Source organism: Bemisia tabaci, chromosome 2 (genome assembly GCF_918797505.1).
Source record: "Bemisia tabaci chromosome 2, PGI_BMITA_v3".
Lineage (NCBI taxonomy): Eukaryota > Metazoa > Arthropoda > Insecta > Hemiptera > Aleyrodidae > Bemisia > Bemisia tabaci.
Genome location: NC_092794.1, coordinates 4,602,211 through 4,627,958, shown reverse-complemented (window position 1 = coordinate 4,627,958; position 25,748 = coordinate 4,602,211). Strand labels below are relative to the sequence as shown.

Genomic DNA, 25,748 nt, shown 5'->3' with positions numbered 1-25,748 from the left:
GTTTGACCCCCAGGGAAGACTGGAATTTAAATGAACGAAGATTGCTGAAGGTACGACGGGGAACGGTCTATTTGCCTCACTCGCTAATCCCCCGCATCATAATTTTCCGGCACGATACAATGCTAGCATTACAAATTTATGGATTTTGTAACACGCCAGATTTTTCCTCTATTTATCACGGAGTATTTTGCACATGATGCAAAAAATTAGTTACAAATGGAGAATTTGCATGCAAATTTTTTAATGCTTCATCTGAAAGTGCTTAAAGAGCTGATTTCGCAGTATTTTTTATGATTTTTTTCTGATATAGGAAAAAGTATAAAATAGATTTAAAAGTGAGAAAATGCATACGGCCTAGTGACGTCATCAGGCGGCATTTCCCATTTAAACACATGTATTTTGGCAGATTAGATAATTTTGTCATATCTTCTCTAAAAATTGTTCAAATCATGAACCAAGGGTATCCTCGTGTTCAGTTCATACTCAGTAGTTTCCACTTAACACGAAATTCATCAAATTTTAAACACCTGCAAATTCTCTATTAAAACAAAATAACTGTTGGGCTCCTCTTAAAAATTAAATTGAGAAAAAAAAAATCCTTGACTTCACAAATGAACGAAGTGTCTTATAACTTCCATTATCGATATGATTTGGTATTGCATCGTCTAATTCAGCATCGATATGATATGACGTATAATATGTGTTAGGTGTGCTTTATAAATTTCAGTACATTTTCTAAAAATGTCTAAATTTTTTCGAGGCGCAATATTCCCCAGAGGCGTGGCGTGATTTGCGATATATCGATTGAATTGTCGTTTAAACCTATGGAAAAGGATCGATAAAGAGGGTGTTCGCAACAAACACCTTAATAATCGGTTCCTTACCATAGCTTTAAACTGGGAAGTATCGATATCATTCGTGCCTCACCACTGATATCTCCGTTAGTATTGGACGATGAAACTAGGCGTTTGTACAAATCGACGGTATAAGTCGGCAATCACATAACTCGGTTTGCGACGACGCAGACTTCATGTCACACTTTATTTTTAAAACGGAAAACTATTCAACGGAAGTTCTTTAAAACTGCCATGATTTTTCTTCTCTGTGCAAAAAAAAATCTGCATAAACTTCCAGGAATGATGTCAATTTGTTCTCCTGTAAAAAAAAATAACATAGATTCGGAAATTTTCAGACACAGCAAACGAGATATGTGATTGCGGACTTACGCCATCGATATCTATTATTATGTGGCTATAGTCATGCATCAAAACGCGATTCTGTGACCATCGCAACTGACCTACTGTTTAGTTGCCTATCGAATCGTCCTTGAAAACGATGAAGATCCATTCCGCCATTCCAACCGAAACGCCTACCGCCTCCTTGGAACTCGGGGTAGTTTGCGATTAACTTTTACAGCCTCTGCAACTGAAAACAGCGATGCAACGGAATGCGTACGTGGCAGGAGCAAAGTACAACGGAGAAGCGAAAAGCTCTTGGCGGAAAAGCTCTTTCTTTACTAAATCAAAATGAACAAAAGTTTAACTATTTAAAAGGGATTCTGAGCGGCGGAAGATAGCTGTAAATGAGAGAGGTACACACTCCCTCTCTGTCTGGCCCGAGTTTATGACCGAGCACACGATCTCGCCCGGCGATTTAAGTGACCATCAATACAAGTTTAATTGGCCAACAGGAATTTTAGTTTCCTTTAAACTGTCCCTGTCCGTCTCGGCAAGAACATTAACCGTTGAATTTATGTGCCCTCCCCGTAATTCCGCTCGTAAACTGATTCTATGTCGTGGAATTCCCGTCACCTTGCGATATCGCACCGAAAAATTAAAATTTCATGAGTCTCCGAGATCGGTTTATTGGCCATACAACGCGTAGGAGGATTCCGTCGTGCAAAAAATCCTCTCTGTTATTCCGCTACTCGCGCGACTGAGAGGCTACCATCATGAGCATTCAACAATATTTTCAAAACAATATAAGCTCGAGCTCGGAACTTCCAGCAGCATTTTTATTCCTTGATCGAACTAACATCCGCTTGGAAATAATGCACGCCACTTATTGGATACGTAATATTTACGATAGACGACCAGGAGGTCACTTGAAAATAAGATGGAACTAAAATTATTAACGTTAAAAGTCAGACACTTCAAAATTTAAGAAATCATTATAAACATAAAATTTCTCACGGATGTACTAGAATAAAGAAAAAGATGTGACTTATTCTAGGTATCTAATCTATTATTTATATTTCTATTACGTGACCTATTCTATTTTGCGGTATACTAGATTAAAAGCATACATGGAGCGATCATTTGGACGTATTTCTATCAAACGGAACTATGCACATTATGACGTGAGCTCTGTTATGCATGTATTCTTATGGGTCTCAGAGCTCACGTCACAATGCACATAGTTCCGTTAGGTAGAAATACGTCCAATTAAACGCGATGCTCGTTCCGTCCTACTCTCGCAATGCTTTTCCATGGCGCTTAGTTCCGTCTGACAGAACGCGCTATCCGGGAACCTAAAATCCTCAAAAGGAACTCAATTTGTCGCTTAGTTCCGTTTAACAGAAATACGTTCATTATTTATAATATATCATATAGATATATTTATATATATTTTATATATATATATATATATTATATATATATAATGATTTTATTTTTCAGATAACAACTTTGAAACAAGACTGACAGCAGTCTTGCTCGAAATTGGGAAGAAGTGCAATTGACATAGTAATTGTGCAAAATAGATTGAATTACCTACATATAGCTACATATCAACTATCAATTTAGTTATATTGTGCATTTCATGTCTCTAACTGTGCAAAATAGATTGAATTACTTACATATAGCTACATATCAACTATCAATTTAGTTATATTGTGCATTTCATGTCTCTACCTATTTACTTATTTTCATTTAATTCTTTCAATGTATATTGTTTTGAAAAATAAAGCATATTGTCATACATCTGTTTCAGATGAGGGTGACGACTAGGCAAAAGCGGACTCGCTAGTGGATGGATCCGGCCGAGCGGAGAGACAAGTCCACCGATGAGAGGAGCGGTGGATGAGCGGATGAGCCCTCGGTTCGACTGCGATGGATAGACCATACTCGTGGGATCAGTGCGGATCAGTGCGGAAAGTTGAAGCGGGGGTGGGCGGGGCGACGGGGGCAGGAAGCAAAGCCCTGGAGGACTCGGATGACGGGCCCGGCTGCTTCTGCTGCGACTCGGACAGCGACGACAGCGCCGAGCAGGTGCGGATCCGCAACACGAACAAGAAGTGCGCCCGCGGGTGCCTCAACAACATCGTCGTCTGCTCGGTCGTCATCTTGTACACCTTCTTCGGGGCCGTCCTCTTCCTCCTCATCGAGGGCGGCGGGGTCCTCACCGTCGACGACAAGATCCTCGACGAGTCCGAGGAGCCCTCCTTCCTCAACGACGAGAAGATCTCGGCCGTCAAGCGGAACCTGGGCTCCTTCAATAATCTGACGCTCCAGTGGATCGAGAACATCAACGCCGAGAACCGCGAGCGCACCGTCGAGAACATCTGGGACATCACGGTGAACCTGAACATCCTCTACCGGGAGAACTGGACCCGGTTGGCCGCCCAGGAGATCAACCGGTTCCAGCAGCAGCTCGTAGAGCGCATCACGCGGGAGGTCACCGCCGAGTCCGAGCCTCAGATCCCTGTGCCTGTCCCGGTTCAGGTCGAGCGTCACCTCGTCGACTCCTCCTACCGGATGGACCAGTATCCTCTCGAGTGGACACTCGCCAAGGCTTTCCTCTTCTCCCTCACCATCATCACGACAATAGGTGAGTTTTTTCCGTCTCTCTAACAATACTGCCGTGCTAAGGAAGAACGCCGTATGAGCAATCAGACGTTGCTAAATTTCCTTCGATAAACACCGAATTCGCAGAGAAAATAGTGAATATTTGCTTCCAGGATTTTTAGACAATTTCGTACGCAATTTAATCTAAAGTATCTGAAACATTAAAATAAAAATGTGCATAAATATCGTCAAAAGTACATGTCTTGTCAAGGGTAATTTGACAACATTCGAATGTTCATACGGCGTTCTTCCTTAGCACGTCAGAATAGACCAGCAAGCTGATTTGAGTCGTCGCACAGTGGATTGGGTCAATAGGAGAGGTCGGACAAAATTTGGAACCTTTAAACGCTCATAACTCCGTCCATACAAAACTTTGAGGCTTTGAAAGTGGTTCCATTGGTTTCCTCGTGAAATTTTCTTCTCAAATTATCCCTCAAAATTTAAAATGTGACGAATTAGACATCAAAATTCGAAGCTTTTGGTAAACATTTTATGACCTACCTCTCTGATTGACTCGATTTACTGTAGCGTCACGACGTCACGGCAAAAAACTGATGGATTCACGCCGGGTGTCCGCTTGGACGACGGACAGAATCTAATTATAAAATAAAATGAAAGAAGACTGAGAGATTCCCGTACCATCGACGCCATCTTTCATCCATGCCTCCAATCGAAAATGAGTAAAGTTAGCCGATCATGTCGTTTCATGGGGCCAAGTATAGGCTGATTTTTTAAATTGGACGTATTTCTGCCAAATGGAACTATAGACGAGAGGGACGGATTGGGTGTGCTCGTGGTGAGCTGCATAAGAAACATTGGAAAAGTGGGCGTGATGTCTTTTGGGAAAGCGGGATTTTACATTCTACCAAACGGAACTATGCGCGAACTGTATGCGGCACTCATGAGCCATGGGCGTGGCAGAGTATGTCGACAGGTCTCATGAGTTAAAGACCACCACGGGCGACAGAGGTGGCGGCTTCGTCGCTGCTGACGTCACTGGCGCTTTGTAATTCCCATTTATTCTTACGCCCCTCGGCTAACGAGCACAAACCTTCTTTTCCACTCGTCTCTGGTTCCGTTTAGCAGAAATACGTCCTATTAGTACCCCTCAGTATCACAGTGTCAAAAATGAAACAGACTCATGATGAGTTTACTATCTTTCTGGTAAAATTTGCCATACTATCAATTCAATACACATTGAAAAAAAGTATGGTAACATCTGCTATAAGCCTACTATAAGCTTGATTGTTTACACAGTAATACGTTTTATCGAAAATAACCAGAATTACGGTAGTATGCACCAGAATTCAAGTGATACTTGCCATAATATTTCAAAAGCTACCGCAGAGTCTGGTGTTTGTTACCATACTCGTGTCACTGTTTCAGAGTATGGTAAAATCTATCATATTTTTTTTTTTCACAGTAGTTTATCCAGTATCTGCGCTTTTACGAACTCGTACTCTTCCATAAAAAAAACGAATTATATGTATGCAAAAGATCTGGTTACACCGAAATCCACTTTCATCAGATACGAAATTAGCCGGCTTTTAAGCCTGCGAGAAGAGGGCGCGGTGGATCAAAAATGGACCGCTCCCCAATTGTTTGCCTTCCCCCCGATTAAAAAGAGCGCGGGCTAATTCTTTGCGCTTAATTAATCGATGCTTTTAATCAAGGTTCAGTCTCCTCGGATAAATTCTCACAGGTGCGAGGAACGAGCTATTGGTGAGTCCATCTTTTGTTGAAAATATTCAATTGCCGGGCGCGCGGAGCGTGATCGAGGCGGAGGAAGAAGGGGGTGAGAGGGGGAGCCTCCGCACAGTGTACCCTCCGTGGACGAAAATAAAAAAATGAGCTTTCCGTGTGATTTTGCGAAGAATCGACCTTGGCCCCTAGCCCCCCCCCCCACCCCAAATTTTTGCATACCCCAAAATCGTTTGACGTGCATAAGTAGACCATAGATATGGTATTCTCTGCAAATTTTGAATGAAATTGAACAGATAGATTCTGAGATATGGCTGTACACAGATTTGGGGGACGCCGGACGGACGGACACACATTTTCTCAAGTATGATTATTTTGACTTCAGGGACGTCTAGAAATGATGAAATTTCAACTTTTTCTCTTTCTTGGAGGATGACAATACCTCCTTTATCCTATAGGGGAGCGAGAAAGTAGAAATGTATAACCGACGTATGGATATTTTTCCCCGTGATTTTAAGGATATTTGGACCGCGTTAAACAGAAAGGAACCAAGCCACATCAGCGATTGCCAGATTTAATCGGGAAATTTAATTTTTACATGAACACGGTTGTGCGGGTTTCGTGCAAATTTCAGTGAATTTTCTCCATAGTACGAAGCAAATTCCTTAAAATTGTCAAAGGTATCCGCAAAGACGTTCTCTCGTAAAAAATATAATTGCCCAGTTACATTTGGCAATAGCTGATGTGGCTTGGTTCCTTTCTGTTAAATGTGATCCATTTCTAACTCAATGATGATTTATTTTTAAACGTTTCACCGACACAGAGAAAAATTTCGACAGTTTGTTTAGTATGGAGAGTGAAACACAAAATAAAAAGCCTTCGGTTGGAAATTTCAAGAGAAAATCCCGGCTAGTATATTCTTGAGGAAATTAAATAATAAGCGAGTCGTGAATACTAAAATCGCAACCGGAGGAACGAATTCTCCCAGACTCAATATTGTTTACTGCGCTTAATTCACCACATATTGTGCCAAAATTAACACAAAATTTGTGTTGATTTGTTGTTTTGTTGACGAGTAACACAAGAACAGAGATAGTTTCATCAGTGCATAACTAATTCAAATATGGATGGAAATTTGGGGGAAATTCAGTCAAAAATGACTATCCTATCAGAAATACATATACATGGTAAAAAAACGTCAACATTCAATGAAAGTGTCTGGCTTGAATCGCAAAATCTTCTGAGTGGTTAACATTTTCGTGGTGTCTATTAACTTTCGTAATCGCTCGTTGACTATTTAGCTTTAATCCCTCCAACAATATCTCCCGACTTGTGACTATCACTGATATTTATAGTTAAGTATTCGATAATTCCGTGTTAGATTCACGGCAAAAATTCACAGGAATTATACCTCTATAGCCTTTACATCCCTGGAAATGTCAAGAAATTATACATGAAATTTCAAAACGTGAAATTCCGATTTTCATCTCTAATCGTCATGACACTTGTCCGCATCACCGGCGAGAAGACGGGACTTGTGCGCCGTGCCGGGAATGGAGCAACGCGGATTCATTAAGTGAATAATGAAGGGGGGATGATGGTCTGGTATGGGGAGGGCGGGCGGGTAGGCTTTCGAAAAGCTTTCATGATTTATTCGGCAGGAGTGAGACTGTTACAACTGGATTACGTGGCCGGCATTAATTTCATTTCTTAAAACTAGACGAGGCACGCCGCACGCCGCATGCGGCCCAGAGTCAATTCGAGCTCCGCGGATACTTTTTCTCCAGTTAATTCCTCTCATTTCCATTTTAAGTCTCGCTTCTTCGCCAGGAAATGCCCATCCTTGCTCGCTAATTTTGACAGCTGAATCGCTAACTTCTAAGGCGGAGCAATTGAAAGAGTTTCAGAGGTGACGACGCTATTCTGCCGTGATAAGGAAGAACGCCGTATGAACATTCGAGTGTTGCCAAATTGCCTCCGATTAAATTTTTATTTTTGAGGAAAATTATCAAGATTTTCCCTTGAAATTTGTAGACTCTTAAGATCAAATTGCAAGCAAAATTACCTGAGAAATTAGAAAAAAAATGTTCACACATTTTCTTTGAAAGTAGGTAGTGATTTGTCAAAGGAAACTCGACAATGCCCGAAGGCTCATACGGCGTTTTTCCTTAGAATGGCAGTATTCCTGTCGTGCTATTAAAGAACGTTGCATGAACTTTCCTACGTTGCCAAATTAGGGTTGCCGGCAGTTTGGAAAACCGGGAAGATCCGGGAGAATCAGGTAATTTGCGGCGACCAGGAAAAGTCAGGGAACTCATTGGAAAAGTCAGGGAATTTTTCGAGATGTGTCTAACAGAAATTAGTGTAATTTAAGGGAAAAAGAGCCAAAGTGGAAGTTTTATTCAAATATCAGGGAAAGTTCGAGAATCCGAAAATTTTTAGGTCAGGAAAGAGAAAAAATAGTCATACGGAAAAATCAGGGAATTTGAAGATGAAGAAATTATGGCAACCCTCCCATATTGAAATATTTATCTTATCCAAGTAAAAATTATGATTGTTTCTATTCTATTTAAAATTTTCTGATACTTTAAATCACATTGCGTAGAAAAATTTTCTGAAAAATGTGACGGAAAATATCTACAGGTTTTTCTGTAGACACGTGTTTTATGAAAGGAATTTGGGAACGTCTAAAGGCTCATACAACATTTCCCATAGCATGAAAATTTATCAAAGGCGAATCTTTGATTGAATTCTAGTGGTGGCATACTTTTTACCGAAGGAAGAGATAGCAGCTACCCTTCTCACCATGCCTCAAAAATGTGTATCGTGGAAAATAATTACCGAAAAATACCATCTTTCAAATAATTGATTTGTAGATAAATTGATCATGAAAACGAATCTAACCAGTCACAGATAAGCTTTTAAATTTTCTAAATTTCGTCCGATCTCTCCCGTTGACTCGATCCACTGTGGAATGACCCGGCTCCTTGATTTCATTCACTCATAACCAACCTCGGGTCTAAAACACCCGTTTCGGTTGGGCTACGGGGTTAAAAAACCGCATCAAATTTTTGATTCTGTTCATGCGGGGAAAATCTTTTAAATTGACCCACGGCACCGTTTCCGGTTCTCCGCCGCTCTTTGGAAACGACAGTTACGGCCGCCTGCAAAGGCTACAGAATCAGGAACGTTCACGAAACAGGAACAAGACGGCAGAGGGAGAGCAAGATTGCGAGGAGGGAAAAGTTAGAATGAGAATAATAGCAAAGAGGTGAGATTGAGAATTGCAAACGTATTGTTCTCTCGGTGGAAGCCACATTTTGTTTCGTAAATCGCAAACTCCTTTGCTCCCCTCTCTTCCCGTTTCCCGTCCGTTTGAGACGCGGTCCCCGAGTATCCGCGCCTCAAAAGAAAACCGCTCTTTTAAGGGCGTCAAATGAAAACATGAAAAACATTGGAGCGAGCTCCGACTTCCAAGTTGCCGCGCGGAATCAGAAATTCTTCCCTCGAATACTGTAAGAACAAGGATCGGTGGAACGCCACAAGAGGCAAACACATTCGTACTTCACCAACAGAAAATGGTCTCGGAGAGAAGCAAGAAACCTCAAGCGCCTCGATAATTTTATATGATGGAAGGTGAGGGGTGCATCCTTAAGAGGTTATTTTTCAATTGACTTTCTATAACTTTGCTACCAATATTTTGACACTTTTTCTCATGTTTACCATTTCGGGGTCCTTTCTTTCAATTTTTTGTACTTCTCTTGATCTCTGTTCTAGGTGTTAATGGCCCAGCTTTGATGGTCCGGTAATTTAATTTGGTTAAATTAATAAGTTCACAAACACCTGATAAAGTTATGAATCCAGCCAAAAATTTAATTTGGGCTTTCATTGTCGCCAACAAATGCATTTCCGCGCATAGGTCTGTTCCTCCTACATTAAACTAATGTAACCTATTGGTTCACAGTTTTGATCGCTGTGAGCGGTACCTATAAATACTTCAAATTGACTTCAATTGAGGGCATCTTAGTTATTTTACTAATTGATCCGATTGTGAAATAGTGCGCATACATATTCCGACATGACTGATATGAGCCGCGCCCTAGCAGGTACTCCTAGTGAAGCGGAGACTTAGGGGACTCATGCATACCTAAGGAGGAACCCCGGGGGTTGGGTTCCTTGGATGTCAGGTGGGGCAGCCCCCGGGGGTTGGGTTCCATAAATGCCAAGTCGGGATTCTTGAATGCCAAGAGGGGCAGCCCCTGGGGGTTGGACTTCTTAGATGCCAGGGGGACCAGGACCACCCTGAGGGTTGGATCGCTTGGATGTCAGGTGGGGCAGCCTCCAATGGGTTGGCCTCCTTGGATGCTAAGGGGGGCAGCCCCTGGGGGTTGGGTCGCTTAGATGTCGGGTGGGGCACCCCCGATGGGTTGGCCTTCTTCAAAGTTACGTATCACATTGCTGAATTTCGTTCCCTGTTGTCTGGGTGAATGATTTCCCTTCAGTTAGCCGGCTATGCAATTTGACTGTTGTGACGTGCGAATAGTGGTATCAGAATTTTGCATTAAGATTACGGGCTGGGTTGAAGGCGCTCCTCTTTATCCTATGTGAGTGGCCTTGTAGAATGATGTTGACCCAAAATTTTCATAATTCTGGGGTTTTCAAGCGAGCCGTTTTTGAAAAATGCCCGAAGATTATTATTTTGATTATTAAATTGTACTTTTTTTGTCTGTAAGTCTCACGAGGTCTGTTAGATGAGAAACCTCATCATTCATTTCCAAAAAAGGAGAAAACGTTACTTCATCATATGCATAAGAATACCATTCTTTTCTGTCACTTAACCTTAATATCCAAAATTCTATGGTAACTGAAAGGCCATTTAAACTTTGTTCTCTCAGTGAACTACAAGATCACATTTTTCTTGGAATCGGTTGGTTAATTTTTTTTGCCCCAACCGACGTCCATCTGTGCCTGTTAGGAAGATTCAAACACAGGTTAAAAAATTATCCCCTTAAGTCATGGAGGATACCTACTTTGTTTTGCTTTGAGCTCATATGCACCCCTACCCCCATTGTATCCCTAAAAATCCTGTGCGATCGACCTAGGTCATATGTACCGTGGTGCAGGGTTTCGCATTATATCTTTTACCCGTGCACTTATATGCCACCTAAATTTGGCTGTCGTTAGGGGAAAAAAAGCTGTGTGCGTTGCTTTGCATTATAGAACTCCCATTCCTAAAACGCACCAAATCAATATGAAAGGGAAAAAATTGAAGTAAATTCCTCTAAATCAGTCAAGACGGAGTATATAGGTCAGAAATGTTCAGAAATGTTGCCACTGAAGTCCTTAAACCATACATCTATTGAATTTAGGGGCTTGAAGGACATGGTTCTTAAGTGCAGTTATTGAATAAACTGATATATTAATGAGTTCAAGAACAACTAGTCTAAATCAGTGGCGTGGCGTCCATAGGTTCGCAGTGTTCGCCGAACACCCTAAAATATTTTGAAACAATTAATAAATTATGGCTAAGAATGTGGGAAGCAATACAGAATACAGAATGGTAGATCGCAAATAAGTATCGGGCGCTTGGCTTCCGACAGCGGCATGTGGCGCGGCGGAGAGAGAAAATCTGTGACGCGTGGTCCGCACCGGCTACCGAACCTGGATGATCTGCGTACGGTGAGGAGAGAGAACCTGGGTGCAATGATGAAGGGGCAAAGGGTACACGAGAGAGGAGAGGCACCGGCGCGCGGCGCAGAGCGGAGCGTGAGCATTGGGTTCGGAGACGAGTGCGGACCGCGCTCGCGGAGGGAACACAGCAGAGAGAAAAGGGAGGGGAAAGAACGAGAGAGGAAAGCCGCTCATCAGTCCAGCCGTTTCCTATAGCAGTGGTCCGCAGGGGTTTGCGAACCGCCGAATTTCCTCTATGCCGCGATTCGCCCTCTGCGGTGCATGTTGCGAAAATACGTTATCATTTAACAAAATAAATTACAGGAAAACGATCGGTAAAAAGAAAAAAATTTCAATGACAATTTACCGGCACAATTTTCACCAGAAAGGGTTAAAATAGTGTTCTTGCGGCTTCATTTTTTAAAAAGTTTCCGGGGGAGGCCCCCGAACCCCCCTTTAAGGAAGGGGAGTGAACCTTTCTGACCCCCCCCCCCCCCTAAAGTTAACACTCCTACCGAACGCCTACCGGATATAGTCACGCCACGCCACTGGTCTAAATGCATATTATGTGAAAAATTTGCCCTCAAATTCAAATTTTCAAGCATCAAAAAGCCAGACTCAACTTTCTCTCCGCCATAAGGATCCATGTAAATTCGAAACTTCAAACACGTACATTATTTCTCGGAGCAGCAAAAACTCCATTTCTGCGCCTAGTCCTCTAAGCCCATTGGTGGATCAAGCAACATTGGTTTTTCTTCATTTAAACCTATGGTAATATATCGATTCTTGAAGGGACCAGGTGCTCCGACAAGAATCGATTATTTAACGTAGGTTTAAGTGGAGAAAATCCTGGGTTGCCAAATTCTGGATCCGCCCCTGTCTAAGCCCCTCAACTCCTTAAATGCCACTCGCGTATAGAACGATCACTCATTCCGCCATGGTGGAATAAACCATGCTATACAATACAGTCTCACAATCATAGGTGCCGATAGACGATCCAATTCCGGAGTCAATGCCCAGCTAAGCTTCGGAAGTCATCAGTCCTAAAACCGTTACTTCATATTATTTTCAAATGAGAACTTGGCAGTTTCCGGGCAAGAAATGATGAATGGTGATACTTGACAATTTTGATCAAAATCGGACTCCGGGCCGTCCAATTTTGTTCAAAGAAGAATGTTACATGACGACCAACAGTCATCAAATGGTCTATTTTGATCGAAACTGGTATGGAACTTGATCGTTTATCGAGGGCTTTACAGCTTAAATCATGTGAACAAGATTCTGTGACTACTGCATCTGACTCGTTCGGAACTTTAAAGAGTACGAAGAGCCGTGAGTCATTTTTGCCACATTTGCGCGTTAAAAAGTCCTCATGATACAAAATATAGACTCGTGTGCGTAAACAATTGAAAATTAAAATCAGCGAACATTGTAATGCAATGTCTGGAGGTAATAGCACTGAATATATTGGAATTTGGGGTGTAGCCGAGTGCTAAAAATAATGTAAAATTTCTTTAAAAAACTTACATTTTATTAACAAACTTAGACCGAAGCTTTTCGAAGCAAACGCTTCATCGTCAGGGTCACAAAATCGATATCTTAAAGGCCATAATTTAAATTTCAAACAAGGTAACAGATTTCATTGATGGTAACAATTGATAACAAGCTATTAGATCAAATTTTGTTATCAACTGTTATCAATTGTTACCATCAATGAAATCTGTTACCTTGTTTGAAATTTAAATTATGGAATTTGTGATATCGATTTTGTGACCCTAACGATGAAGCGTTCGCTTCGAAAAACTTCGGTCTAAGTTTGTTAATAAACTGTAAGTTTTTTAAAGAAATGTTACATTATTTTTAGCACTCGGCTACACTCCAAGTTCAAATCGAAAATGCCTCCAACTTGTTTGCTTCTTCACTTGCGGTCAAAGACATTACTCCTGCACGTGTAGTTAATCTCAATGGAGGGCATGTGCCGATGATGAGAGAAAATAGGTGTTCCAAAAGCAAGCGTGGAATCGTTACCGAGACCGAATTAAAGATATGGACGCGATAACTGTTCCGGTGCGATGGGCAAACTAATAGGACAGGAAATTAGAGCTTAGTAAGCACTGTGCAGACTGGACGACCGTGCGGATGGCAGAGAGTTGGCGGTGGTCAATCGAATGAAAACAAACTAACGGCTCTGAAGCCATATAAATTACTAAAAAGGATCAGATGGCGGTGCGCGCAGCTTCGCAGTCTGGAGGAAATTAATTAGAACTGGACGAGTTCAATCTACGAGGAATTTTCCGTGAGGATGCGGAGCGAGGTAAGAATTTGTTGGAAAACAGTGCCGTGATTGGGTGCAACGGATTTCCAATGACTAACGTGGCGTGGGTGCTCAATTCAACAGATCGGCGGGAAGAAACTGGATTTTTCGAACTTCCGTCCAAAACAAGTACTGAAAGTCACATACAATAAAGACAGACGAACTAAGATAAGACAACACCGAAAAAAAGTGAAGTTGATTCAACATTCTGGATGTAAAAAAAGTGTGTGCAAGAACTCAGAAAATGCTAAATTACCCGCTACGGCAGTTAGTTTTACATCTTAACGTTGCTAAAGAACTGCTCCATCAGTTAATTCATCATGTTTTAAGTTCTCGCACACTTTTTTACATCCAGAATGTTAAATCAACTTCACTTTCTTCTCAGTAAATTTTGGAGAGTAATTCAATAAAAATAATGAAAAAGTCAATGGTATTTCACAAGCGGAAACATATCATCTCTCTCTCATCCAAATAATACTTGGCAAACGCATCATTACAAACTCAGATGCTGGATTTCATAGTTTCATCATGGACTTCGACGGTCAAATGCCCAAACCTCGTATCTTGATTCGTGGCATTACAAAATTCTTTTCGTTTTTTATTCGGAGAAATACTCTACGTCGTTCCTTGAAAAATTTCGTGATTTGATTTCTCTAGATGCAGAATATTCTGTTAAAAGTTCGAGGAACTTTGCTTATTTAAGATGTATTTAAAAAAAATGTAATACGAGAGGAGATTTTAGGAATTTTACCGTTGATGTGTGTCATTATGCATTGAAATGTATTTTAATTATAAACCTACCGAATAAACCTAGGACTCTGATCTAACATCCTGGTCGTTACACCCTGGTAAAAATTGGCAGTAGAATCTGTGTTCCAAAATACCATAGACCTACAGCCGGATGTAAGATTTCCAATAGCTTCTATAGCCGGCAACACAATTTCTTATAGCCTTTTATAGCCGATGGCAATTAAGCAACAGCCTGGCGATAAAGTGTATGCTAAACGTTACTAATTACGGATGCCAGGACTTAGTGAGTTTTTGGACTACCGCTCTCTTTTTGGGCCGCAGTATCTTGATTTATTATGCGAGGAAAGCTCCGTACTTTCGAAGGATGCCTGCCATTCCTAATAAGTTGGAGCGCCTTCAATTTCGTATGATGCTGTGCAATACCTCTAGTGTGAAATAGTTGCTTCAAGCGCCGTGGTACGCTGCGGCGCGGCGGGCGGGCAGCCAGCACGAAACGCGCATTGGCGCCTACAAACCTAACAGGGATACTTCACGCATTGCGCAATGCGTGAAGTATCCCTGTTAGGTTTGTAGGCGCCAGTGCGCCGCCGCGCCGCTCCGCTTTGTGTTAGGCTCTAATATTCAATCTCGTGGAGTCAGCGTTTTTCAACTCATGACTTTGAAATATTTGCACACTCTGTATGGATTATTCTCATTTTAATTGATGAAAAAAATATGTAGTAAAGGAAAATATAATGTGCGTTTTGTAAATATTAAGGTGATTCCGCACAAACTTAGAATTTACAAAGCACACGAATTTCTACACAATTTCTTACAGCCTTTTACAGCCGATGGCGAAAACGCAACAGCCAGGCGATAAAGTGTAAAGCCCGGCGACAGGAACTATAGTCCGGCTGTATAATTTTTTATCGCTTCGTGTAGCCCGGCCGTATGATTTTTTCCACTTTCTACAGCCAGCTATATGATTTTCTATCGCCTTCTTCAGTCGGCTATAAGAACTCCTACGGTATTTTGAAACGCAGCTCCTATCGCCAATTTTTACCAGGGGAAGAATCTATGACATCCTCAAAATGGTCATCTCAGTTCCCGCGCTGTTAATTTCGCGTCGTGAGGATGTTGAGTCGACTGCAGGGTGAGTTGAGACAAACGTTTTGAGGTCATCGCACATCTCCTCAACAACGAGGATGTCCATTGAACATCCTAATTTTTTTCGGCACATAAATTTTCTTTGAATTTTTTTTTTTTTTTTTTTTTTTTTTTTTTTTTTTTTTTTTTGTGGTGAAAAACAAACTTTATGAAATGAAGAATAATTTTCAAAAAACACTCGAGAAAGCATAAAATATTTCCATCCCCCCGAGAAAATACATCAGCTCCTAAAATTTTCGATTCTGCACACAAGCAGCAGCTCTGCGGACGCTCGGTTTTTGATGCATTCCGTCACTTACTTCAAGAGAGTTACGAAGTTCTCTCTCGAGTCCATCATTTTGCTGTCCAGTGCCCTTTCAATTTTGCACGAAAGTGTAGTCCGTGACAGGCGCAAGTCTCCAACCCCTGTGGAATGCCGATGCCGAGACGCTTCTCCATTTTACGGCCGAGTCATTGTTGCCATGTAGCCAAATGAATTCAGCTAAGAATGTGTTTTCTGTCATATTCCTGGACTCAATCCCCGGTACTAGTTTGCACGTACATGAAAGTTCTTATCATACATACTTTAAAAACGAAAAAAAGAATTTGGCACTCACTTTTATCCATCCATCCCCTCTTCCACTCTAATGGCGATGACACTACTCGGATATTTTCGGCTGAAATTGACTTTATAACCTATTGCACCTGCAGGTCTATTATTGAAATTTATAGACTAAGCTATAGGCAAAGAAGACAAAAGGGATATGAAAGGATCCTCGGGTGATTGCAGGGTGATTAGAGAGTCCCTGCAGTTTAGTCAATAGATACCACTTATTTCAATCAATATGATAGCTTCATACTCCCTATGTCTTCTTTTTCTAACCCTTTGTCTATCAATTTCAATAATAAAAAACCTAGCAGATCAAAAGGATAGAGGAATTATAATCGGACCTTGTTTTTTAACTTTTCTCCCGAATCTTTGCGACACCTCAATGTGCAGCACAGAGTGGAGCATTACGAGTTCACGTCTCGCACCATCGCGCCTTCAATTTTGCAGATGCAACTCGGACATCCATCAAACACGAATAGTTATCTCTGCGCCGTCATCAACTCGCATCCTTTCCTTCGCTCTATTTGCATGGTGTGTTGGTTCCGTGTCTCTTAATTGTATTAATGCACCAAAGGACCACATGAACAACACAGCCGAAGATTGGAGAGAAGCAATCAGATGTCATTTTTTAACTTTTCTCCCGAATCTGAGCGACACCTCACTAACTAGCATAGTGATAGAAGTAGTATTGTAGCAGTATATCTGAAACTTGAAAAATCGAACATTGTGTCCAGAAATGCATTTTTCACGCAGCGTCCTGTTTAGAGAATATCTGTTTAAGCAGATCTTAATATTTCTAACCTACGGTTCTGTGACCAGCAGCGGACCCATTGTAAAACCCTCTCGTGCGGGCTGATTGTTAACTTTGATAGACAAAGCTATAGACAAAACAGACATTGGGAGTATGAAGCGATTCAATTAGTTGAAATGGCTCGTTCCTCTAGACTAAGGGAGAAAATGATGGACTAACTATAGGGTCTCTCGTATGTTGCCGTTTGGTAGTCTATTAGCTACCTTTTTTGTCCATTGCAACCACCCGCTTTTACCAATAGGATCCCCCCACGCCCTTTTGTCTTCTTTGTCTATAGCTTTGCCTATCAATTTCAACAATCGGTACGTCTGCAGTCTGGCGGTTTAAACTGAAAACACCCTGTACAACAGAACGAACATCTTGCACTTCCGCGATTGAGAGTCGGTACTTGGGGAGTTTCGGGGGATCCAGACAGTGTCGTGGCGTGAATTGCGATATATCGATTGTTATGCCATTTAAACCTATGAAAAAAGATCGATTATCAGGGTGTTCGCAGCGAACACCTTAGTAATCGATTCTTTACCATAGCTTCAAATGGCGAGGTATTGATAATCGATTATTCACGCCACGCCACTGAATCCAGGAAGACGATGAGCGCGGTCGGCACGGAACGGGGAAGCGCGCGTTGTCGTGCTAAGGAAAAACCCCGCATGAACATTCGAGAGTTGCCAAATTTCCCCGAATAAAACATTTATTGTTAAGGGAAGTTATTCATATTTTTCCTCGAAGTTTTCAGATATTTTAGATTAAATCGCAAGGAAAATAGTTCGAAAAATTCGAAGAAAAATGATCACAATATCCCCAGTCAGTTTGCCTTTTCTTGAAGAAAATATAGCAACGCCTGAAGGCTCTCACGATGTTTTTTCGCGGCGCGGCGGTGCAGGTTCCGCGAGGCGAAAAGTTTCCGGGGAAGAAAAATTGACGGTGTCAGTGTTGAAAAGGGCTTTTCAAAATGTCCTGACAATCACGGACGACGGCCAGAGCGGGGGCGGGAGAAGCCGCGCGCTCCGGCGAGGAATTGTTTCACTCGAAATAATGAAGGCTCCCGCGTCTCGGGGAAAAAAGACGGGGGGAAGCGGGCCCCGGCGCGCGGGGGGGGGGGGAGGGGGCGGCGGGAGGAAGTGAAATTGATTGAAATTATCAATCAAACAAAAGGAGGGCGGTGACGACGGGATTGAACCGACCCGCCGAGCTGCCGAGTCGAATATTCGTTTAAATAACGCCCAACAATTCAACTTTCAACTTTCGAGGAGTCCGCGATCAGCGCGGCGCGACGCGCGCGGGTCACCGCGACGATCGAGACAACGACGATCGACGATGGCGACGTGCCCTCCCCCCCCCCCCTCTACCCCCACCCTCCTCTACCCGTAGCCCCCCCCCCGTCCCCTTTGCCTCTTAACGATCATCGCTAACACTTCCGCCGCGTCGCCTTCTTTCGATTTGTTTTTAAAAACTTTATAATGCCTAACTTTCCCCGACAACTGACTGCCTCTCTCAGGCCAGGAGACCTTTGCATACAGGGTGATCGATAAAATCTGAGGCGAAAGAGACCCTCTGTAGGACGCTCCCGACTGAGTTATTCCGTTCTCTCCGCCGTTTGTTGACTAGGTAGGAATGCGAAGATAGATAAGATTATCTGGATACGAATTTTTTAACGGGGTATTAGCCAACTAAAGGTTTTGCACTCATTTTTTTACAGCTAAGATCATACATTTATTATCTATATAAATAAGATACCGATACCTCTCCGGCGTTTATTATCTATATATGTCACTACCACGATGGATGATATCATAAGCTGAATTTGTCAAAGCCTGATATCTCGGTTAATATTACATGTAGAAAGTTGATGTCTGGACATATCTTGTTGTTTTTAGCTAATCTACTAAAATCCGGCATCAAAACACGATTCTGAGACCAGCGCAACTGACCTCCTTTGCTGAAAAGCTTCGACCAAAAATTATGATTAAAATAACCAGTTTTTATATAAATTAATCCTTGCACATTTTTTAAGCCGTTTGGCTACATGACGTTTGGCTACATACCCACCTACAGTGAAAAAAAAAGATTAGTAGAATTTACCATTCTTTTACGCTGTATTTCAGACAGCGTCAATCCAGAGTCAATTCTGCCAGAAAAAAAGTAAACGTTACCATGTACTGGTACAGGTAACCATTCTTCGGCAGAATTGACTCTGAATTGACGCTGTGTGAAATATACAGCGCGAAGGAATGGTAAATTCTACCAATCTTTTTTTTTGGTGTATCAAGTTAATCAAGATTGAGAGAAAAAATCCTTGAAATGTCTTTTGTTCGATTCGATCCTGATGTGACTTTGTTCATAATCAAAAGTGGCGCGCACCCATACTTGGATTGCATTTTGCAAAAAGGAACCAGGAGCATTGCAATGTTGCTAAGATTTTTTTTTTTTTTTTTTAAAGATAACTTTGATTTATTATTTTGGTTACAAGTTGGAAATGTTGCTAAGATTGTGATGCAACTTTATCCACTGCAATATAACGATTTACAGCATGAGAAAATATGAAATTTACATGGTAATTTTTGTCCTAAATTTACAGTTTTTAGCTGATTTACAGATTTACAGTAAATAGAAACTGTTTAGAGATAATCAGGTATTCCTTCCAAGACAGAAGGAGTTGCACAACTTGGCAATATTGTAATGCTCCTGGTTCTTTTTTGCAAAATGCAATCCACTTGTCATGCAGTAGTTTTTTCGGTATAAAAGAAATTAAGAGGGATTCATGAGGTCTTTGAAGGATGGCTGGGCGCGTGTAATGAAAATCTTGAAGGAAGATCTGGACGCGGACCCTGGCGTCGACAAAGAGGGTAGCGAAGGAGCCCGGTTGAAGCGGCGAGCGCGAGGAACGGGATAACTCTGTCGGGAGCGTCAGGGATTTGCAGATCCCTGAGGGATTAAACAGGGCTCCTTGAGAACGGGTTGATTTATGGAACTCGTTCGGTCACTTGATCAAGAAATATATTCCGAGCGGTCGCGCAGAGGCTACTCTATCTTGACCTACCTGAACTCGCCTTCTCAGAATGTTGTTGTGTCATCCGTTTATTTTTTTCTATTCGGAAGGACGTAGGTTCTTCACAGAACAAGGTCAGTAGTTTTAGTGACAACAAATGGATAACACCTTAGAACTAATGTTAGATTCTGAAGGAGCATACTCTTTGCTCTGTTGCGCAGTGTTTGCATTTAAAACACGAGTGGTAAGAGGGAAAAACTTCCGCACTCCTTCAGTACTTCCGGATCGCCCTGGAACAATCAGTACTATTTCCGTTCTTTCCAGACTAGTAGACACCTTGAACATGTTTCAAAAAATCCTTAAATATCACCGTAGTTTTTTAACATTCTTTTCAAACATTTCGTCGTTTCCCGCACGAAGGAACGTAACAGCATTTCAATGTTGCCAAATTTCCGTGCGTAGATTGCATTTTCGCTTGGAGAATTTTAACATTTCTAATTGAAAAATCCACTGATTTTTCTTCTGATTTTATGCGAAAATCAGACCAATTTTCGACAAAAATTGCAAAGGTCTATTCTTCTTGAATATTGAATTGTTTGAGTCAATTTTGTAACCTTGGAATGGGGTTACGTTCTTTCGTCCGGGAGACGACGATTTTTAGTGTTGAAAAATTACAGTTGATATTTTAAGAGTTTTTTAACACTTTTTTACTTAAATTTTATCGTTAGTCAATTTTACTTAAAAAATACCCGAAAAGGGTTTCCAAATGCGAAAATTTTAACAGCTATTTAAAGAGTTGTCTTTTTGAAATTTAATATTTTTAAAAGTTTTTTTAACATTCGTTGATACTAGAGTCCCTTTATACTGAGAGTCAAGACAATTTGAATCCATTTCTGATTGGTTCCCGTATTTTAGGCCTCCACAGTGTCACAAACGGGAATAAAGATTACATTTTCACCGATTGCAAAGATTATAATCTGGAATGGACCAGGGAATTACGGGCTCGGCAAGGAACAAACGGAATGAGAGGAGGAACGGAGAAAGGCATTTGAGAATGGGCCGATCAAAGATTACGAAAAACGTTCAATTTCTGTAATCTTTATTCCCGTTTGTGACATCCATGAGCCGAATTGTCTTTACTCTCAGTATAAAGGGACTCTAGTTGATACCAGGGATGGTAAATTTTTCTATTATGTCTCAAACATGACAAGAAAAATGTCCACTAGGGATGGGCTCGTAGCGGTCAGGGGGCGCACCCCCTGGTTACATTATAATACAACCTCACCATCCACTGCTCGTCGAGGTATCAGATGGGAAGACAGGCTCCTCCGCGTTGAGATGTTCCATCACGGTTGGACAGCCAAGACCCCGCTCGATTACATGATTTGATTTGAATCATGACGTCACGTCCCGCGACTGTCACGTCACGCTTGTCACGCCGCATTTCCCGCGGAGCGTGAAAGGAATCGTACGGTGTCGACGAGGCCGCCAACGTAATCTCAAAGGCACCCACACACTCGCCCCTCATACGTGTGGGCGAATCCCGATTTCTACGTAGACCCTGTTTTCCGTTTAATGCTATGATTTCTAGGGCTCATGTGGAAATGGAGATGTGCCCTTATGCCGAGGGAGCGACGAAACGCTTGAGACGTCCGACTTGTCGCAGCGCCGCAACGAAGAAAGTGATCTTGGTAATGGATTGATACCCCGAACAACCGGGCCTGCCCTCCTTCCTCGATAAATTGATTTAGGCACGCATTTCCTGGGCTGGGAACCTCGGCAGGCTCCGTATGTAGGCTGTAGTTATGCCACCAACAATGCGTATTCTCACCCCGCGCCCACGATATCTCTTCCTTCGTGCTGTTGTGCTAAGGAAACACAACTTTCCTCTCAGAAAATATCCGTGTTTGAAGATAGTTGTGAATATTTTTCCGTGAAATTTTCAGACGTTTTAGATCAAGTTTCGAACGAAATCCTTCGAAAAATCAGAGGAGAAATATTCACAAATTTTCCCATTCACAAATGACGCTCCTCCCATCCTCAAAAATCAAAACGAAGCGCCGCCATTTTTGGGTCCTGAGCCTCTGCATTGGGGCCAAGTGGCTATGCTCTCCCTATTAAGGTACTCGTACTCTACTCCGACCTAGAGCTTGAAAATTTCAGCTCTTTCAAGTTGAAATGAGGGCACGCACGACTGAGTCGCTCAAATAAACCAACATACCAATGCGAAACCTCGTATCTCTATCGCAGTGTTACAAAATTTCCGCTTTCATAATATTTTTGCGTAGAGAAACACACTGAATGGAGCTCTTGTATGTGTCACGAATTTGTGACTCAAGTAATGGTACCTGTGTAAAATTTCGCAAGAAACACGATGGTGCCACTGGTTTTCACTGGAACCAGCTCCAAAGCTCAAAAAACAGCTCTCAAAGTTGAGACTGTAATGGAGAAATATCCGACGCTACCCGGAGAATCCACTTCTATACCAGGACAAACTCTTTATGCGAAGAAAAGGAACAAATACATTAACAGGATCGCCGTGTTTTCAGTCTTGGAATCTCCCAACATAGTCGCAACCCTAATAATGTATTTGCTCCCTATCTTTGCCTTGAGTTTGTCTCGATATAGACGTGGACTCTCAGGGTAGCGTGGGATATCCCCTCCATTACGCCTTAACTTCGAGAGCTTTTTAAGAGCTTTGAGGTTTGTTTCAGATAAAACCAGTGGCACCATCGTATTTCTCGCAAAATTTTACATAGGAATCAGTGCTTATATAGCAAATTCCTGACACATGCAAGAGCTCCATTCTCTCAACATGCAATGTTTGAGAAAAATATATTCCACGAAGTACAGCTGTCTAAGCAATGCTAGTGACTAAGGACTGGAAGTGTATTTTCTCAAACATTCTGTACCCCTCTTTCGTGCCTGATCACTTTCTCACTAGCGCTGCCAGCCCCACTTGTTTCAATATGCATTGCCATTTCTGCCCGAGTCCAAACTGGCTTACAACGCTCGAGCCAATGGAAAAACTGCTTCGTGCACTCCTTAACGCTTGCATATATTTAATTAATAAACTTTACGAACGCAACCGAGCAATGAAAATTAAAATGAGCGTGGAGGAGAAGTTAGGGACTCGTAAAATTACGGAGTCTAATTATACTAACCGGGTGCAACAGTACAGAGTAATTTTCCAGGGCGAGAGTTTTTCATTCGAAGTCGTTTGGTCGCAGGATCGGGGGCTGTCGGATGAGGGTGGTGAACAGTCTCGCAGAAGGCGTGTGAATGCATGTTGCTCGCTGTAGATTATTGATGTTGGAGGAAACTTTTTTTGGTGAAGGAGGGAAAAGCGAAACAGTTTCACTGAAGTGCAATCCATGACGGGAAACCTTGCGACAGAATCGTGATTTTATAATTGAGCCTTATTAATTAGCAGAAAATGAAATGTGTCCAAATCAAGTATAGATGCGTCAAATGCTATGTCATTTTGTCTATTTTTATTTGCAGATTTTGTTATTGTATCGAGCAGGGTTCGAAACGATCGCAAAGGCGGTATACTACGTATACGCGCCAAAAAGGTAAAAATTATAGGTGAAAACATGAACACTAATTTGTTTAATCGATTCAAAGTCTAATTTAATCGTTCTTAAAACGAAACTCTGTGCGGGTTTGCTAATTGAATGGGAGACAAAATCGTAATTCCGCGGAAATATATTGATTCTTTCAGCGGCTTTCCAAGATTTTACGGGCTTTCCAAGTTTTTGCGCGTGGATAATTATCGACCCTCAATGGAATTAAGACCGTTAAAAGCAAATTATTTGAAAAAAACTGAGGGATAAATATCTGAAATTTTCAAAATCAATGCAGGCTGATTAGCTCACTTGAACCAGATATTTTAAGCATAACATCATCAAAATGTGGGGAGGAGGAATAAAATGTGATTCTGAACTGATGCCTTAAATATTCTGGGCGAGAGCAGTAGTTAACTCTTCCCCCTTTTAAATTTAATGTTTCTTTTTTCTTTATTTTATCTTTAAAGCTTTGTCCCCGAAAGTACGTTTACTGGAAATCATCTCTGCTAATTCCAACGAAAGGCGATGCCCCAAGTTTTCGGATTTTTCTACCTTTTCGTTGTAAAGTCATGAAACATAAAACAGAATTAAAGGAGCAAAAGTCTCACTACAAAAACTCAAACTTTCTTGGCAAGTCTAAAATCTTTTAAAGGCATTATCCTTGCCTTCACTTCGTTTCGCTCCCCTCAAAGCGTAAAAATTTTACTTCGGGGAAGGGGGAAGGGTCTCCGCTCCGAAACAAGGTTCGTTTGTGTATAATTGAGTTTGGAGGAATGCTCTTAATTGGTCTAATTTTTAATGCTATAATAAAATTATCTCTATTTAAACTCGCCGACTCCTCTTCCTTTTAATAATACAACTCAGTTCCCGGAAGGAGGGTGAAACGCCAGTTTCTCGACCCATCCTGTCTGTGCTATACTCATATAACGAGTTGAAAGCTAAACGCTGGACGCTGTCATAAAACTACGCAATTATTTCTTCTTTCGAAGTCACAGTTTTATGTTAATTCGCAAATCGCAGATCTTTTTCCCCTTCCAAATGTTTCAAGCAAGATTAAGGTGCAGATAGCTGCATTCTAAGTATTTCAACCATTTATTAATCGGAGAACGAGTCGTCTAAACGCATCAGATTGTTGAAGTTAAGCAGAGAGGAACCGAAGTGCATGGATGCCATGAGCGGAAATGAGGGAGGCCGAGGGGGCCTGTCGCCCCCCCCCCCGAATTTTTTTGACCCCTCCCACGAAATGTGAGGGATTTTGCTGAAAGAGTGCGTCACATGAAACAGAAATTTCACGTAGCGAAGTTTAATTCGATCAATTGTTAGGTGAGAACACCTCAAAGAGCCGTGCATAATATCGCCAGTTGTTGGGCTCCCGTAATCCATTGAAGTCAATTTGAAGTTTTTCGTCCTTACGATGACCCTTTACACGTACTAAAATTTCAGATTAAGTGTAGGAGCGTTTTCGAGATATGGGGAGCAGATTTCACTTTAAATTGGAGTTTTTCAAATATTTTAAAGAGGTTGCCAATTTATATTAGTTTATTACCATTATCATTATATAACCATTTATATTATTATTATATTATTTGTTTCTTTATGTTTCAGGTGAGTCAATTTGAGGTTTTCTCGAAATTCCCATCAGAATTTACACGATGTGAGTATAAATCATCATAAATTGCCATAATTAATTGTCATAATATCACTTTTTTTTGGCTCTGGAACTTAGAGAATCAGGAGGCTGTTCAGTTGAAGCATATGAAGTAACTAGAATTTACTCCTGAGAAGATTCATTTTTTTAAACTTTTTCCAAAATTACCGACATTACCGTGCTCTCGCCAAGCGACTCGTGACCCTACTCCCGCTCAGGGCGTGAGGAAATTCATAAACTGCGGCTTCGTATCCCCTAACACGCGCATCTATTCATAAATTTTTCCCCGCATCATTTTTCTGAACATTGGTAGATTTTATTCGCGCGAATATGCGCGTGTGTGTTGAAAATGATGATCGAGAGAAAAACCCCGCGACTGCTGTACTGCCGTGCTTAAGAGAAGCGCCGTATGAACCCTCCGGCGTTGCCAGATTTCCTTTGGTAAATCATGAATTTTCGGAGAATTATTCAAACATTTTTCCGCCAATTTTTCAGAAAATTTCGTTTGCAATTTTACCTGCTGTTCTTGAAAAATTTTCGTAAAAACATTCATAACTTTCCTAAAAAATAAACATTATATGGAGGGAAATCTGGCAACTCCTGAATGTTGATACGGCGTTTTTCCTTAGCGCGGGAGTGTATGTCGTGTGGGTTAGAGAGGCATCTGGTCGGCGAAGGGAGCAAATCACCGAAGACGCGAAATGGAGACGAAGAAA

At 41.6% G+C, this 25,748-nt stretch overlaps 1 protein-coding gene across 1 annotated transcript in view; it reads left to right on the top strand.

Annotated features, from left to right (window-relative positions):
* The first annotated feature begins 2,993 nt into the window (after positions 1-2,993).
* LOC109039974 (uncharacterized) overlaps positions 2,994-25,748 on the top strand; it is a 192,108-nt gene continuing 169,353 nt past the window's right edge. Inside the window, exon 1 of the mRNA XM_072296588.1 lies at positions 2,994-3,828. Within this exon, the coding sequence (XP_072152689.1) occupies positions 3,111-3,828 (718 nt within the window). The 5' untranslated portion in view covers positions 2,994-3,110. The remainder of the gene's footprint in view (positions 3,829-25,748) is intronic.